The sequence below is a fragment of the Mesoplodon mirus genome (genome assembly GCF_964341445.2).
Source record: "Mesoplodon mirus genome assembly, chromosome: 2".
NCBI lineage: Eukaryota > Metazoa > Chordata > Mammalia > Artiodactyla > Ziphiidae > Mesoplodon > Mesoplodon mirus.
The window spans coordinates 142,726,310-142,745,418 of record NC_138977.1 but is presented as its reverse complement, the minus strand read 5'-3'; the positions used below and the strand labels follow the sequence as shown (position 1 = coordinate 142,745,418).

Below are 19,109 nucleotides of genomic sequence, written 5' to 3'. Positions count from 1 at the left end.
AATTAACGTATAGTCTATGTCTACATTATATTCTAAGATTAGGATCATGTCTCTGTGAATTCATATTTTCTGTGTCTTAAAAGTAAAATTTTGAAACAGTTTTTAATTGTTGGTGTTCTATTATATTAATCCATAACTGCTTCTATGCAAATCCAGTTCTGTACACTTGGTATTTGAGATCTTATAATTTAGTATTAATTAATTATTGTCCATATCTGTAATGTATTCTGTAAATAGCTTTTTTTTTAGGAAAGCTAAAAATAGGTCAAAATAAATTTAGTGATAATATCCAATATGAAGACATTTTTATAAAATTATAAATTTATAAGAGAATTTTTTATGATTTTAAAGACCAAAACTGAGCATATAAAATCTTATGGAGCTGATTAACAATTCAAGAATCTCATGTGGTATATACTAACATGTACATATATACTTGTTTAAAGTGTCTAAATGTTAATATTCTCATTTTAAATTTAGATATTTATTATATACTACTGTGTGTCAATCATTTGATGTTCACTGGTGAGGGAAACAGACATGGGGCTTATAGTTTAGGATGAGAGACGGGCAGTAAATAGATAAATGGATAAGTACAGTATATGATTATAAATTCAGAAGTCTTATGAAGATGATGCTGGGATAGAGAATAATGGGGAGTGGGGCTGCCTAGCTTGTATTGACATGAAAGGTCTATCACAGGAGGTAATATTTAAACTGAAACTTAAAGGATGAGGAGGAATTGAGGAAGGGAAGACTTAGGGGTACTATATACTATATTCAGGGCACAGGCATCCGCCTTGCTGAAGTTCTAAAGTGGGAAAGAAGTCAGTGTGCGTGAGACATAGTGAGTTAGCAGAGAACTTTGCACATGGTGAGGTTAGAGACCTGAACAAAGACGAGATCATTAAGGACGTGTAGACCAGGGTATCGGTAGTTAGAATTTTAATTTCATTGGGAAATTCATGAGAGCTTTAAGGAAATGTGATGTGATCTCATGTACTTTGGCTACTAAGTGGAACAGAATTCTCATTACACAAGGAGGAATTGGGGTGATCACCTAGGAGGCTGTCGCAGCAGCCTGTGCAAGAGATGATGGGCTTGGACTTAAATAGTGACGGAAATGTGATAAGTGGAGTGAAATATCCTTAGAGATAAATGCATTTGAGTAATATGTATTGAAGGAAGAAGAAACATAGAGTCACAAAATTTTGATTTTAAGGTTGTGCCCATTTCTTATCTTTCCTAAGATAAGTTACCCATGCCAACATTTTAAAATGTTCTCTTTATTCCCTGTGAAAATATGTTGGTAAATGAATGTTCCAGTATAAAACTAAATTGCACTTGCTGTGAAAAATAGAGGTTAGAATTGCTGTGAGAGGTTAGAATTATTGTAGTATTTTCAATAAATCTAGTTTGATTAGGCAGTCAAATCTCTGGAGAAAATAAGTCAAGGAATTCATATCTTTAAACAACTTCAAAAATAGAACATAAGAAAGTTATTTTTCTTCATTAAATCTAAATACAGGCTAGCATTTAAAGGGGTTTAGTTTGGTTATTCAAGTGCATTATTTATTTTATTTGTTATCTTTTATGGATATAAAATACAATCTAGCTTTTCCTATAATTTAATGTTACTCTGGGATTCTTTCCCACTTAAAAGTTGATTGTAGGGGGCTTTCCTGGTGGCGCAGTGGTTGAGAGTCCACCTGCTGATGCAGGGGACACGGGTTCGTGCCCTGGTCAGGGAAGATCCCACATGCCGCGGAGCGCCTGGGCCCGTGAGCCATGAACGCTGAGCCTGCGCGTTCGGAGCCTGTGCTCCGCAACGGGAGAGGCCACAACAGTGAGAGGCCGGCGTACCGCAAAAAAAAAAAAAAAAAAAAAAAAAAGTTGATTGTGCTACAAGACTCTAAAATTAGCTTTTTCTAAGAAAAGCACAATTTAAAGAGGAACTATGGAGGAAAAACATTTGAAGCACTTGCTTTTAAGCTTTAGTTGTATAGTCTACTCTCGTTGCTGAATCTTCTCGTTGCTGAATCCTCACAGTCCTACTCTGTCATTTGTCTGAATAATTAGAAAATGAAATTGCCAGTTGAATATTTTCTGTGATTTTTTTCAATTTGTTAAATATTTATATCATACATATCAAAATCACATTAACAAGGTAATTTGGATATTCACAAGTATCAGTTTATAGCATAAAATTACAGAATAATTAATATTAAAATTCTAGTCTATAAGTAATGTTTTTTATTATTCTAGGTTATCAAACAAGGGCTCACAGCTAACTCTTTACTAGATAGAGGAATGCAGCTTTCAGGATCAACTTCAAAGTAAGTAAAAATTATATACTTTTGAAGTTTAAAATCAGTCTTTCTTGATTATGAGATACATAGAGTTCGTTCTGAGGAATAACCACTCTTTACTTGACTGTAGTCTTTATTTTATGAATAAATTGACCCAAATAATTCAACTCTGTTGTCTTTCATGGCTTTGCCTACATGTATAAGTAGTCAGTAGCATTTCTTTTAGACATACTATGCAAACCATAACTTGGCATATTAAAATTGGGAACTAACAAGAATTCAGTATTATAATTTTCATATTTTGGTGGAGCCCTGCCAAGTAAATATATCAAAATTTTTTTTATCATTTGACGTATTAACCGTCTTTGATCAATTTGCATTTTATTGCCTCATTTGTCTTGTCCTTGAAGAGTATTTGGGACATATAATATATAGTCCAATTTCATGAAATTTTTAGTTGAAATAAGTATAAGTTTAAGGGTCACTCATCTTAAGGAAGCTCCAACTTCTATTTTTTTCATATATATACTGGTCTTTTTAATATATACTTTGCTTGTTAAATTGTATAGTACACCATATACTCCTCTGGAAAAGAAAGCTGTTGATAATACAGATGATGAAACATTAACAGAAGAGTGGACCTTGGATCAACCAGTCTCTCAGACCAGAACAACAGCCATAGTTGAAGTAAAAGGAACCGTTGATATTGTTCTGACTCCCCTAGTGGCTGAAGCTTTAGACAGGTATTAATTTTGTCCAAAACTACAACTACTATTTTATAAAATAATAAGTGTATGTGATATAGTATTTTCATGAAAAAGGACGATGATGGCTATTTTGATTGAATAAAAATGAAAATATATTTTAAAAGGACTATGTTTCAGTTATTATTTGTTACTTTTTCAGCCTAAATAATTATATATTGCAATATTATAATAATTATATTACATTGTATTTTCTACTTTTTGCTTTTGGGCTGATAAGCATAAAATTTATCAAATACCCAGGAACTAATTATTAAGTTTGATATTCTTACTACTGTCTGGTTAACGAAGGTATAAAGAGGAAATAATATATTGTCTGTCCTGCAAGGAGATATAGTCTATCTAGGGAGACAAAACTAAGATGAATAAAATCTAGAATGGAACATAATAGGATAGATTAGATAAACTAAATCATAGTATTAAGTGATATTAAAATGTTTCATATACTGTTTTTCTTCCCTCAGGTATATTGAAGCCATGGTTCATTGTGCTAGTACTAGACATCCAGCTGCAATTGTGGATGATCTACATGTCAAAGTCCTCAGGGAAGCTGTCCAAAATAGCAAGACTACCTTCTCAGAAAATGTAAGAACTTTTTGTTGAGTGAGTGTGGCAAATTGAGTATTCTTCACAGGTACATAATATCCAAACTTGAAAAAAATTTGAATATACTAAAATTTTATTAGTCATTTAAATTGGAATACATGAACATTTCTAAATAATCTTTATATGTCATTGGCTCCATAAGAGATAGCATAAGAGGAGTAAAATATTTATTAAAATGTAGCATTATTTTTTCTTTTATTTTGGAAATAGTTTAGTTCTAAGCCTTTCCTAAAGAGCTTTGGTCCTAAGTGAATGAGCATTGTTTAGGACTGGTACATTCATTTACTAAGAAAGCAAATCTGCATAGTATTTTGGCTTTCCTCTGTGATTAGATAACTTGTATCTTAATATTTTTGAGATTATTTTTGTTCACCTCGGTGAATCAAGTCACTGTCTTCTGGTGTGCGATGTTTTACTTAACACTGTGGTCCTAGTCACTAAGCCAGTTTCTTAGCAGTCATATCCTGGTGATTGATCCTCATCTAGTGACTGTCCACTTGACTTTCAGATTTATCTGAGTCGCATTTGGACTATGGACCAGAGGCAAGCTGAAAGTAAAGCTGATTATTTTTAGTGATCCAGTTATTCAGAATATATTGGCATTTCATGTGATAGGTAGTTTGGCTAGAGGAGTACAAATCAAAAGAAATTTGAAAATATTCCCAGCCAACAAGGAGCTAATTATCAGAAACCAAATATGTTCTCAAGTACATGTTTTTATGTAGGCTGATTTTGCTTTATTATGTATCACTTCTCTCAACACTGGGGCTGCCAGTCTATTTTCTAGCTTTTCTAAGGTTTGGACTTTAAGACTGGGAATGCTAAACCAGATGGCAGCTGGTACCTAGATGGGTATAAAGGAGCACAGTGAATAACAAGTTGCTGTTGTAGATGATATGGAAATTACGAAAGGTCTGTGAAATAATAATTCCGCTTTCAATCTTTTTAGCTATCTTCCAAACAGGATGTTAGAGGAACAAAAACTGAACATTCTACCATAGGAATGACTAACCAAGGACAAGCACAGACAAATCTTATAATGAAGCAAGATAATGTAACAATTAAAGGTCTTCAGGCTAATGTTAGCATACCAAAGGTAAAAATTTAATATTTAAACAAGTCTTCCTGAAAGAGAATATTTTGGTGGTTTTTATGCTTTGTATTTACTAAACTGAATGGTGGTAGAATAGATTGTAATATCAAAAATATATATTTTATTTCCTTGATGATCTAATGTAACATTTAATGTAATGTAAGTAGTTTACTTAAGCAGAATGTTGGGTAATATTTACTAAAATAATTCACATTGATACAGTAAGAATTTAATTATTATTTTATGAGAGTTTATAAGCTTCTCCTTCATTACTTTCATACACATAGATATGCCATTCCTAATGGTAGTTTTTCATTTTCCTATATACCTTATGTTTAAGTGGTAACTTTTTACTTTTCAACTCTGAAATATGTGACATTTTGTGTGTTAGGTGAACTTATGTTTGTTACAAGCCTCAGTGGAAGAATCTCCGAGTACAGCTCCTAGTAGAAGTGTGACTCATGTTTCCTTAGTAGCACTATGTTTTGACAGAATTGCTACACAAGTTCGTATGAACAGGTAAGAAAGAGTTTATTAATTTGAGACATGACTGCCTTGCTGGATGTTAAAGCAAGCCTTAACCATCCGTTTAATACATTTTGGAAAATTCTAATGTTAAAACTCAGAACTGGTATTGGAATTTTAAATCTCACTTTAAGATTAGCAAAGTAGGTTTTAAAAAGTTTGTACTTTTTTTTTCATACTATCTTTTAGTAAACACTGAAGACTTTGTTATTAATATTGGTTTAATTAAAATAGTGGATTGTTTTTTTTAAAATACTAGTTAAATGTTTTTACTGAACTATATATTATTTAAATGTTAACCATCATACTCTTTCTTTTTTCATAAAGAGGTGTGGTTGAAGAGACTTCAAACAATGCAGACCCTGGTAGAACATCAAATTTTGATAGGTATGTTCATGCCACTAAGATGCAGCCTCAGTCATCAGGATCTCTCAGATCAAATGCTGGAGCGGAAAAAGGCAAAGAGATTGCAGCCAAGTTAAACATTCATCGAGTTCATGGGCAACTGAGGGGTCTTGATACAACGGGTAGGAGTCTACAACATATTTTTCTTTGACATGTGTAAATGTAAGAGGATTTTGCAAAAGGAAACATAATTTTTTTCCTTTGAAGATTGCTACAATTTGAGTATTTTATCAATATAAGGAAGGGAAAGGTATTTCTGTATATATTGAACACATAGTATTTAACTATTCATTATTCACATTCTACGCAGGATGGAAGGTAAACTTGGGTGGGAAGGTGGGTAGTATGGCCCCAAATTAGGAACTGCTTCTAGCTCGCATCTGTTTTCTTCATGGTATCTGTTTGCTCACTGTAGAACAGAGAGAGTGTGATCTTTATAGTCTTTCTTTCTTTTTAAAATTATCCTGTAGGCACAGCTTTGTTAAAAAGAATTAATAGTGGTATCAAAAGCAGGTAGTCAAATCTGTGAACTATAGCATCAATAAGAATAATAGACATGGCTGTGCTTCTTAAAATAATATCTTTGGGGCCTCCCTGGTGGCGCAGTGGTTGAGAGTCCGCCTGCCGATGCAGGGGATACGGGTTCGTGCCCCGGTCTGGGAGGATCCCATATGCTGCGGAGCGGCTGGGCCCGTGAGCCATGGCCGCTGAGCCTGTGCGTCCGGAGCCTGTGCTCCGCAACGGGAGAGGCCACAACAGTGAGAGGCCCGCGTACAGCAAAAAAAAAAAAAAAAAAAAAAAAATAATATCTTTGAAGAATTTTTAATGAACTGAGGAAATTATCATAGTTGACTGCTACATGCAAGGTGGGAACCAAAGCTGGATTTGTAAAACGATCTCTAAAGAGCTAGAAGAAAACTTAGTTCATATGTAAACAAGTTATCTCTGGGTGGTAAATTTACATGTGTTTTTTAATCTTCTTTTTGTTTTTCTGTATTCATTAGCTGTAATCAGAGAAAGAAATGAAAAAACAGTAAGATAAACTAAAAATCTCTGCCAGGCACTCAGGATGTTGGCTCCCATATTGCATATTGAAAGGGATGGAATTAGGAAATATCTGTGATGAATTGTTATATAAAATATGTTAGCATAAAGCAATCTTTGAGTGAAAGCTATAGTTTTCCTGGAAAATAATGTTTTTCCTGAGGCTAGGTAATTAATTAAAATAATTTTTTATTTTGTAAAATGATGAGAAAGTATTTAAAAATAGTTTACTATGAAGCTGAATTATTCAAGAACTTTTTAAGTTTAGATCTTTAGAGTACCCTATAATCTGTCAGAAATGACTTTATCCTATCTCTGATCTGTTACTTATGGAATCTTCTTTTCTCCCTCTAACTTCAACATGATTCTGGCACTTTTTAAGTAGTATGACATTAGGCAGTGCTATTTTAGAAATTGGTTGGTTCATTTGTTTATTTTTCTTTTTGACAGAATACTAAGATATCTTTTAAGACAACCACTGTGCCAAATGCTTACATTATTTGTTGTTTTTAAAAAATATACAAACCTCTGTCTTTAAAAATGGTCATTTTGTTTTCTTTTGATAATAGATATTGGTACCTGTGCCATCACTGCTATCCCCTTTGAGAAGTCCAAAGTTTTATTTACTCTTGAAGAGTTGGATGAGTTTGCTTTTGTGGATGAAACTGATCAGCAAGCTGTTCCAGATGTAACTCGAATAGGTCCCAGCCAAGAAAAATGGGGTTGGATAATGTTTGAATGTGGACTTGAAAATTTAACCATAAAAGGTAAGCTTTTTATAAAAATTTCTGCTTAAGTGGGGAACAAATTGGCCACACATTGTTGAAAAGTTTTGAACAATCATGACTTTCAATAACCTGTATCAGCATATTCAAGCAGAAAGTGTAGCATCTGGGATTATTTACTAGGAGTGGGTGCCCCATCCCAATTGCGTAAGTGGAGCTTAATGAAATTATTGTGTGATTCAAAACTAGCAGAGCATCTAGACATGTAAAATGCCTGAGCAAAGTAGTGCATAGTTCAGAAAAAATTTTCAAATAAAATATAAAGCCTCTTAACTTTTGGAAGTCTGCATCTTTGGAAACTGGATCTTTGATTAGTAGAGCCTTGCCATATACGATGAAAATACTGTAAATCCTTTATTCAGTGATACTGACTTATATTTATTTTCTTTTACATTACTGACTAATACATTAAAATAGGAAAGCTGAATTGTGTATAAGACTTCTAGGCTTAGTTATATATAATAGTAGTGTATATGCCTATAATTCCATACCTGATATTGCAATATTATATCACTTTTATAGATAAGGGCAAAGTTTTGGTGAGAAAAAAAATCTTCATGAGATTTTTATTTTTTATTTTTATGGATATGATAGAGTACAGCATTGAGACACCCAGTGGTTTTAATAAATAAATTCTTTCATTTGTATAGGAGGAAGACAGTCTGGTGCTGTTTTATATAATACTTTTGGAATTATGGGTAAAGCTAATGTCACGGAAAGGGGTGGAGTGCTGACATCCAATAATTCTTCTGATTCTCCAACTGGCAGCGGCTATAATACTGATGTCTCTGATGATAATCTTCCTTGTGACCGAACAAGCCCTTCTTCAGACTTAAATGGAAATTCTGTTTCCGATGAACAAGTTGGTGAATTTCTAATAATAATAATGATTTGGGAAAATAAAATAGAAAACTACATACCCAATTCACATTTAATTTCTGGAGTATATTTCCTTGTCTTTCCATGTTGTGGATTTTGCTTAAATGGTAGCCAAGGCATTTTGGTGATTATATTCTACTAGAGTATAATTGCTGAAATGTAGGCACCATATTATAGATATATTTATATCTGTCATAGTACCTAGCATAATATTTTGCTTGTGTTAAGTACTTAATTATATTTGTTGAATTAATGAATTAATAGAATTTCAGAATAGCAGGCTTTGTTTTTATCTTATTTGAAGGATTTTAGCAGAATTCATTTTTTAAATAAACAGTTTTGTTATTGGTAGTATTTTATGCAAGTTTAAATATTTTTGTCAATATCTACCTATTTCATTTGGAAGCCTGAAGAACACCTTACATGCAACTCATTTATTATTTTTATTATGGTATAATTTCATGGTGATGAATATAGTAACAGCAATAATGAAAATATTCAAAATTCTAGACTACAGAATAGTTGTACTACTACCTGATTGATGACCTTGGGCACTTTTTTTTTTTTTTTTTAACTGTCTCCTATGTTTCTGAAATAGGAGTATTATAATGTTATTGACCTAGAGTTGTGAAGATTGAAGGAGGCAGTACATATGAAAGACTTAACTTGGTGTCTACAGCATAGTAAGAACTTGGTAAATGTTGTTCTTAAACATACATGACACTTCTGATCATTTGGAAATTAGACCAATTGAAGAGGAAAGAAACCACCTTTTAACTAAGAAATGTGTCATGGGTATCTAGTATGCATTAGCAAATCACTCCTGAACCCAGGTTTCTGGGAATTTATTTTTGAAATGTTTATTTTGATTTGATGCATAGTAAAGGGTTTTAATCACAATTTTCTTGTGAGGTCTTCGGAAGTATTTGAGAGCTGGGTGGGAATTAGCACTTCGATTAAGGAAATTAAAATATATAGCAGCTGCTCACTGAACAAAGAGCTAGGAAGAACCTATCTGTTCTTTCCTTCTCCTTCACCTTCTAAAATACTTGACAGAAACTCAGGTATCTTCCTTAATCTCGCTGATCCTGTTCTCCTTGGTGGAAGTCCTCGAATTTTGTAACGTTGCTTTCTTTTGGTTCTCTGACTTTTCTTGGTCCATTTCCTTATGCAGTTCATTGTCCTTCATAAATGTGGGTGTTCCCCCCATGTTCTGTTCTTGGCTACTCTTCTTGCTCTTTGTCCACTCCCTCACTTGTTTCATTTCCTAGTCCAGGTCCATAATTTGATGACACTGCTCTTTCCCATCGGTTATGCCTTCAGCATCAACCCTTTACCTGAGCTTCAGAATTGTATCCAATAGCCTTTTAGATATCATCATTTAGATGTGCCATAGGCACCAAAAATTCAGTCAGTCTAAAACCAAGTTTTTTGTTACTTTGCTTCACATGTTGTTATAAGTACTTGCTTATTATCTGCAAGCCCCTCTCCCGTTTTCTTTTCTTTTTTTTTTTTTTTTTTTTTTTTTTTTTGCGGTACACGGGCCTCTCACTTTTGTGGCCTCTCCCGTCGTGGAGCACAGGCTCCGGACGCGCAGGCTCAGCGGCCATGGCTCATTGGCCCAGCCGCTCCGTGGCATGTGGGATCTTCCCGGACCGGGGCACGAACCCATGTCCCCTGCATCGGCAGGCGGACTCTCAACCACTGCGCCACCAGGGAAGCACCCCCCTTTCCCGTTTTTTAAAGTTCAAGTTCCTCTAGACTGTTTTCTGTATATTTGTATATACTCAGTTGCCTGGCTCACAGCCCTTGTCTGAAATCCATGGACCAGATGTATTTGAGAATTCAGATTTATTTTTCTTTAAAAGAAAGGTAATATGCCGTAGCCCTACATTGCCCCTCTCTCCTTCCCTCTCCCTACTGATAACCACTAGTTTGTTCTCTATATCTGTGAGTCTGCTTCTTTTTTTGCTATATTCACTAGTTTGTTGTATTTTTTATTTTTTTATTTTATTTTTTTACATCTTTATTGGAGTATAATTGCTTTACAATGTTGTGTTAGTTTCTGCTTTATAACAAAGTGAATCAGTTATACATATACATATGTTCCCATATCTCTTCCCTCTTGCGTCTCCCTCCCTCCCACCCTCCCTATGTTGTGTTTTTTAGATTCCATTATAAATGATTAAGATGTGCAAACTATTATGTATAAAATAAGCTACAAGGATATATTATACAACACAGGGAATATAGCCAATATTTTATAGTAACTATAAATGGAGTATAACCTTTAAAAATTGTGAGTCACTATATTTTACTCCTGTAACATACAATATTGTACATCAACTATACTTCAATAAAAAAATAAAATAAAGGTTAATATGGTGTGTGTATAAGCTACATAAACTCCTAGTGGAATCTGAGATAGCACTACATCTTGAAATATTTGAATATTTCTACAGCAAGACATGAATAAAAACACCAAGTGGGATAAATAGTCTCTTACAAGTTCATATCAGATTTTGATGCCACAAAAACAGATTTAGATTTTCAGAATGTTGTGGATTTTGGAATTGCAGATATGGGAATGTGGACTTATATTTAGTGCCTGCTGACTTTAAAATTACTAGGGTCTGTGGTTCACATTGTCTTGTAACATTTAGGATTTAAAGCTGTTTTGTGGATACTCTTCATTCCTTAATCATCCCACAAGAAAATGCCAATCTTTTCTTTATTTTGACCAAGAATATCTAAAAATGAATTAGAAACCTATGAAACAGATATAGCAGGCAATGGATTTTGTTTGTTTCTTTAATATTATGCTTCTTACCTCCCTGCATTCTGAAGAGTGGTGATTACATGTTTAAAAAGTATTATTCCTGTTTCTCAATACAGATTCAGATTACTAGCATCCAAGATAACTAATAATTTTTTATTGTATAGTGTTATTTATTTGAACATAGGCTATAATAGTATTTCTTATGGCACTTTATTTGGAAGTTTGAAACATTCTATTAAGATAAATGGAAGGGGCTTCCCTGGTGGTGCAGTGGTTGAGAGTCCGCCTGACGATGCAAGGGACACGGGTTCGTGCCCTGGTCTGGGAAGATCCCACATGCCGCGGAGCGTTTGGGCCCGTGAGCCATGGCCGCTGAGCCTGCGCGTCCAGAGCCTGTGCTCTGCAACGGGAGAGGCCACAACAGTGAGAGGCCTGCGTACCGCAAAAAAAAAGAAAAAAAAAAAAGATAGAATGGAAAATAGATTGCAGTAGGAAGCAGAAGACCTTAATGCTGTCACTCATTCTCCAACTTAATAGTTGTATGACCTCTGGCAAGTCATAAAACTTCTTTCTCTCATCTAGGAAAAAAAAAAACAGTATCCCTAAACAAATGTGACTGAATTAAGTGATTGAGAGAAACACTTTAGTTCTAAGATCTCTGATTTATGGTTCATTATAATGCAGTTCGTTATAATTTATGGTTTGTTATAATTATGGTTTGTTATAATGTTTTTCAGAGTGTGCTCCTTGGAGCTTCAAGGATCCATAGGTATTTCTCAGAATAAGGATTAGGCTGAGCAAGGTTTATGTTACCTGTTATATCACGGTGTTATCTGTAGAACTTGATTTGATAGAAAGGTTTTGTTCGTAAAACACTCTGTGCTAGTGGTTTTAAGGGACTATACATTAATAAGTTTTTGATGCTCTGTTTTATATAGGATGAAGGAGTTGAATCTGATGATTTGAAAAAAGATCTGCCTTTAATGCCTCCACCTCCAGATTCCTGTAGCATGAAGTTGACCATCAAGGAAATTTGGTTTAGTTTTGCAGCTCCCACCAATGTGAGATCTCCTGCACATGCATTTTCTAGGTAAAAAGTTTTAAAAATATATTACTATCCCTGATGTTTCTTTAAGTAACATACAATACTGTTTCATGTATTTTTTTAATTGTTTTTCTGATATATCTAGTATTAGGGTTGCCAGTTTCTTTTCCATCTTTCCTACTTCATACTTTCTATGGACGTTATTCCCAATTTGTTTGACCCTTCTTCTTTCCTAGGGTTTTAGTTTTATTTTTACATGTCACCCTGCCATAAGCTTTTTATATACTCTTTTCACCTCTAACTTTTATATTTTTCTTTATTTTATAAAGAAATATTTTTATATTTTTCTTTATTTTCTGTTATCTGTTCTTTGCATTTCCTACTTATATGTTCAGAATTTATCTAGTGGTCAAAAGGAAAGGTAATTTTGCCTAATAAAATAGCCACTAATTACAGTAGGTATGGGAGATTGTTTGAAATACAAATCTAAACACTTGTTTTTAAATTTTGTTTTTTTTTTTCATATTAAAAGGCAGCTAAACCTTTTAAGCACTGCAACTCCAGCTGTTGGTGCATGGCTTGTTCCTATTGATCAACTCAAGTCATCCTTAAACAAATTAGAAACCGAGGGAACCTTGAGAATTTGTGCTGTTATGGGATGCATAATGACAGAAGCATTAGAGGTATGTCTTTCAACAATACAAGGTATCATACAAAGTTTATTATTGAAAATGATCCCTTATTATCATTGTCAGAAAACATCAGACCTGCACGTTCTTAATTTCCAGGTATCTTTTGTTTGTTGTATCTTTGCTGTGTCATTCTGAATCTGTTGTTTTGCTTTTTACAGAATAAAAGTGTACATTTTCCCTTAAGAAGTAAATACAACAGACTTACAAAAGTTGCCCGCTTTCTCCAAGAAAATCCTTCATGTTTACTGTGTAATATACTACATCACTACCTGCACCAGGCAAATTACTCCATCATTGATGATGCTACAATGGTGAGTTACCGGAATCATATGTTAGCTTTAAAAAAACCTCTATTCTTTTGAGTAGCCGTTGACCCACAAGGTTTGAGATGAGTATGGGAAGTCCAAAGGAGAAATGTGGTTAGATATCCAGCCTATTGACAAGATTGGGCTCAAATTAATGGTTTGGGAGTTGCCAGCATGAAAGTGTTAGAAGCTGCGGATATGGATGAGCCTTCTACGGATGATATGTTGAGTGAGAAACTGGTCAGGGATGGATCCCTGATAAATACCAAAATTAAAGGAGCATGGAGAGGGTGCATAGAGGTACACAGAGTGCTAAGGAGGGAAAAGAAGAGGTAGAAGGACCAGGAAAGAAGGTTTTAGAAACCAAAGGTATAAAGAATTTCAAGCAGGAGAGTAATCATTAGAGCCAAATTTCACAGAAATGTTTAATAAAATAAGAACTAATTAATGATTGAGGGGGGAATATGTAACTGTACGAATAAATACAGTATATCTCTGCACTAGAAAAGCACTATGGAAGCACATGATTAGAGGCTTAGAGCTTGAGGATCTCCCTCTCCTCTCCAAGCTTCTGGTCAATAGAGAATACACAGGAATCTTTAGCCAAATTAGTAATCAATGTATCAGTATTATTAATGGCCAGTCAAGCTCCTGATAACCTCTAATGAAAGAATCTGGAGTAAATTATGGATTTCATAAAGGTACTTACACCTGAGGCTGGTATAGTGCTTTCTACTCCCACCCTGTGAATTGAACCCTGGGAGATCCACAGTGCAAGGTTAACTTGCCCATCTAGTCACAGGCAGGCATTTCCCACGGATGGATGCTCTGCCGGGATATGGTTTTCATGTAAGAGGAAGAAACACAAAATGACCCTCCTTACTTGAGTCTAGGAATGAAAGGATAGGCTAAGCGACCAGATGTTCCTCAGAAAGTAAATGAGGTGATTCCTGCCACCTAGTAAACGGCTCTCTTCAGTCAAAGCTATTATTCCTAATACTAGGAAAGGGGAGGGAGAGGAGTTGCATATTTTCTCCTTAGGCTAAGGCTCCAGTAGGCAAATTTTCTTTCGTAAAATCATCACCATGTGGAATAAAATATATTCTAAATTATGTAATTCTTACTGATCATATATTTAAGTTTCAAAGCAGTTACAAATCCTTCTATGTCTGTCATTTAACTATAGTAATTTATTAAATTTTTAATGATAAAATAGAGGTGGTTACCTAATCTTTGAAAGAAATAATTTCCTCTTTGCTTGATGAATATTCCAGGTAGCAAAAAATACATTTAATTCTTCAGTTGAGCAAAGCAGGTGAAGTGCATTGAATGCTTCTTAAGGAGGATCCCACTTTTATACCCCGTGTTTCGTCTCTTATTTACCTGGTACTGCTGTGTTGTTTATGATAGAAAGATGCAACATTGTGTTTAGAGATTGAGTTCTATAGTCAGCTTGAAATAGTGACTCTCCTGTGTAAACCTGGACAAATTACTCAACATATAAATTCCAGTTTCCTCATCTCTGAATGGGAGTTATGAGATTTAAATGAATAAATGTATGCAGAACACTTAAATGGTCACTATTATTGTTACAGTAAGATTACTCCTAACCATGTCATTGTCGTTACAGAGTGATGGCCTTCCTGCTTTGGTAACTTTAAAGAAAGGTTTAGTTGCACTGGCAAGGCAGTGGATGAAGTTTATTGTAGTGACACCAGCCTTTAAAGGAGTGAGTTTACATCGACCAGCTCAGCCCCTGAAACCTCAATCAGCTGTGGTCTATGATCATGAAGATGGGCTTGGGCTGGACAATGGAGGTGGTCTTCAAAGTGATACCAGTGCTGATGGAGCAGAATTTGAATTTGATGCAGGTAATTTTATAAATATTTTTGCTAGATACTATGTACTTGGTAACCTAATACTTGTGATAATTTTAATAATTTTTGTCCCAAATTTGAAAATGTCATGGCTTAATTATACAACTATGATTTGTATGAGTCCAAATAAGTGGTAATAATGTTGGAATCTTTATACAGACTTGACTTCTAAGTTTAATTTTGTGAAATACAGAAGATTTCTTCTCCTAACCTATCCAGTACAATTAACAGGCATCTTTGTATAACCAGAATGTTTTGAGAGAAACACATGAATTTCTTTTTGAAATTTATATTTTTATTTGTCTATTTATCATGCTCCCTATACCAGTCTTTTAAAGATTTGAATTTTACCTGGTGCCTGTTTGATTCTGAATTTGTATAATGTTTAGAGGTACGCATTCAGCCCACAATTCTGTCATTATAATGACTGTGCCAGAACATAGGCAGTAGATAATGCATTACAGAAATATACATGCATACTTAAATGCTTTTTCAAAGGATAATTTTTATTATTATCATGATATATAGTATTCAATGAAAATTTATCTTGTGATCTTTTGAAAAAAATTAAAAGTACCATGGAAAAGGATAGTAGTCTTAAAATTAGAGCTTTCAGAACATTTACATATAATACTTTACCAAGCTTTTAAAAAATAAATTAGAAAAACTTTGTATTTAACAAATAAATATGTTATGTGTAATAGGCTAGATTTTATTATTTTAAAAAATTGCAAGTCTACCCCAAAATTGAAAGAATAGTGCAGTAAACATCCCTTCTAATCATCTGCAAATGCCTAGGTTAATCTGTGAACATTTCCTACTTTCTTCAGCATAGTTGAATTAGTTTTTGATCTCTGTGCCATTTGGGTGACATGTGAAAGACTGAGCAGAAGCTGTTTGTTCCTTTCTTGAGACTGAGTGAGAAGACTGGAGTTTGAAGAATAAAAGACAGAAGAGTGAATATTATAGCAGAGTACACAATTAGTTTTTCAAGAAATATGAAAAGTTGAGTTTAGTTATGCCACCAGGAGCATTGGAGTTGTTGTTTCAAGATTATGATAATCTATAGCCCACTTATTGTTTTGAACTGTTTCAGCCACAGTCAGTGAACACACAATGCTGCTGGAGGGAACAGCCAACCGGCCTCCACCTGGTAGTTCTGGACCTGTAACTGGAGCTGAGATAATGAGGAAACTATCTAAGACTCATACGCATAGTGACTCTGCATTAAAAATAAAGGTACATTGTTGCTGCCCTTGGTTAGAGTTACTTAGACTTACAGAGAAGACCTAAACTTTTGTTATCTCAAATGTAAATATTAGGTATTTGCCCTAAATATTCAAGTAGTGTTTTTATGTTGAAATTAACATGATTAGTAACTTTTAGTTTATACATTTCTTTGAAAATTATATCAACAGTCAGTAATTAATATTGAACAAGGACTACTTTAACTACCAAGCCTTAGGGCTCTCGTTGTTTCAACTTATTGAATATTGTATTCAATAAAAAACAATATTGAAATGTTGATCAGCTTACAGTTATTAGTTTTAATGAGAAGTTTTATAGGTAGTACATGATCAAAATACAGTTTGAGTTAGGCTAGTTTTATGACTTTAATTACATTTTTTTGTTTTAAGAAATTTAACCAGTGCTTGATAAAATAAGACGTGTGGATAGCAGAGTGGTTGACTGCCACTCAGGAGTCAGACTGCCTTGGTTTCAATCCTTCCCCTGCCACTTAATTGCTTTGTGACTAAAGTTTTTAACTGCACTGTGTGTCAGTTTCCTCATATGTTAAAAATGGAGATTATAATAGTAACCTCCTTCAGAAGGTTGCTGTAAAAAATAATTGAGTTCATACATGAAAAATGCTTAGAACAATACCTGGCTTATGGTAAGCACTTAGTAAGTTATTTGCTGTTGTTGTGAGTTACTTATTTTTTGGTAATTTCCTTTTCTGAGCACTGAAAACAGCAAATAGTTAATATTTTAACTTCCTTTGACAGTCTGGGTATAATCTTAAATTAATAATTAATACCAAGAATCCATTAAGTAAATTGTATTTTTCACTATATTGAAATATAAAATTTCTACACAGAAAAGAAAGTATTGTAAACAAAATGGAAAGACATATGACCAAGGGCTAATTTCCTAATGTGTAAAGATCTCTTCCTAATCACTAAAAAGGCACAACCAAATATAAAATAAAGGCAGTTCACAGAGGAATTCATATACAAATATGAAAATGTATTCTCTTGTAATTAAAGAAATGTAAATGTAAAATAAAATGAGATTCCATTTCCACCTGTCAGGTTGAAAAATCTGAAAGTTTAATAGTATATGTTGGTGAAGATGTAAGAAAACAGACACTTTCGTACGGTACTGGGTGGGAGTGTAAACTGGCATAACCTCTTTGAAGAACAGTTTGTCAATTTTTAAATGTAAAATTTTAAATGTAATGCCTTTTAACAGTATGTCCATGTCCAGGAACTGATTCTAAAGAAATGAATGCTCATAAATGCTCAAGGACACATGTCCAAGAACATTCTTTACAACACCATTTATAATAGGAGTATAATGGAAACAACATAAATGACTATTTGAGGACTAATAAATTAGTGTACCCTCATATGGATGCCTACTATGAAGACTTCAAAAAGATAAAGTAGATCTCTAAGTGGATGTGGAATGATCACCAAAGTGCACTGGTTCAAGTAAAAATAAAGTATAGGACAATATGTATCTCTGTGTTAAAAAAGGATAAATATGTTTATGTAGTCAAATTATTTATATAAGGATAGATAAGAAATGGTTAAGAGGACTTCTCGGGGAAAGGATCTAGTAGACTGGAGCTCAGGAGATACTTTTTATTGACTAGTCTTTTGTGCTTTTGAAAGTTTTATTTTGTGTAAGTATTGCTCTTTTAATTAAAACATTTAATTTGATATACATTTTTTAAAGTTTGGGCTATAGGCTTATTCTATTTCTGCAGTATAGTTACAAGGCTGGGACACTTTAAATTCTCCACCCCTTAATCTGTCTCAGAATTTTTCCTGGTTTATAGTTTTTCCAGATGCTCTGATCATATTTAGGTGTTTGCTATTTTTAAAAATTTTTTATTTCTTTTTTTATTTTGGCTGCATTGGGTCTTCGTTGTTGCGTGCGGGCTTTCTCTAGTTGTGGCGAGCGGGGGCTACTCTTCGTTGCAGTGCGTGGACTTCTCATTTGTGGTGGCTTGTCTTGTTATGGAGCTCGGGCTCTAGGCGCATGGGCTCAGCAGTTGTGGCTTGTGGGCTCTGGAGTGCATGTTCAGTAGTTGCAGTGCACGGTCTTAGTTGCTCTGTGGCATGCGGGATCTTCCCAGACCAGGGATTGGACCCATGTCCCCTGCATTGGCAGGTGGATTCTTAACCACTGCATCACCAGGGAAGTCCCTAGGTGTTTGCTATAATGCTGTTCTCTCTCAGAAATGTTTTTGAACGTTCCTTTGTTTATGGATTACAGAAGTCCAAAGAATTGAAATTAAAAGTGCTTCGTTTCAGATCTCTGCTTTTCAGGCTTTTTCTGTCTGCATGGTCTTTCTTTGTACTGTTTTAAACTGATCTGGAATTCCGGTCTTAGATGTGACAGAACAGATAGAGATTGGACAATTGTGTAATTTTTGATTTTTTTGTTTTTCTTCAGAGAATTGCTGGAAATTCTTTTTGGTATATTAGAGCTTTACAGAGAATCAGGTCTTAACACAGAAATTTATTATCAGAGTACCAAGAAGAGTAGTATAGTATGAAGAATTTTGGGATAGACATCTTACCACCAGACTCCCTCTCCAGATTTTAAAGGGCATTAATCATTGTTAAAATTAAATGAGTGATAATAAATGCTGTCCTTTGTATTGTACTGTAGAGTTATAAAACATTATTACATACATTTGGGATTCACCATAACTCTAATAGACACAAACTGTTTAGATAGACACAGTTGTTTTAATGTAAACAATAACT

General features: G+C 34.1%; 1 protein-coding gene across 2 annotated transcripts in view; it reads left to right on the top strand.

Annotated features, from left to right (window-relative positions):
• The window catches only part of BLTP1 (bridge-like lipid transfer protein family member 1), a 216,383-nt gene that overhangs the window by 109,296 nt on the left and 87,978 nt on the right, over positions 1-19,109 (top strand). For both annotated transcript variants that reach the window (XM_082606819.1, XM_082606818.1), the window contains exons 30-42: positions 2,266-2,336; positions 2,879-3,052; positions 3,538-3,658; positions 4,629-4,775; positions 5,164-5,291; positions 5,625-5,824; positions 7,316-7,513; positions 8,182-8,393; positions 12,128-12,279; positions 12,767-12,917; positions 13,085-13,237; positions 14,862-15,102; positions 16,205-16,347. In XM_082606819.1, coding sequence (XP_082462945.1) covers positions 2,266-2,336; positions 2,879-3,052; positions 3,538-3,658; positions 4,629-4,775; positions 5,164-5,291; positions 5,625-5,824; positions 7,316-7,513; positions 8,182-8,393; positions 12,128-12,279; positions 12,767-12,917; positions 13,085-13,237; positions 14,862-15,102; positions 16,205-16,347 — 2,091 coding nt within the window. The remainder of the gene's footprint in view (positions 1-2,265; positions 2,337-2,878; positions 3,053-3,537; positions 3,659-4,628; positions 4,776-5,163; positions 5,292-5,624; positions 5,825-7,315; positions 7,514-8,181; positions 8,394-12,127; positions 12,280-12,766; positions 12,918-13,084; positions 13,238-14,861; positions 15,103-16,204; positions 16,348-19,109) is intronic.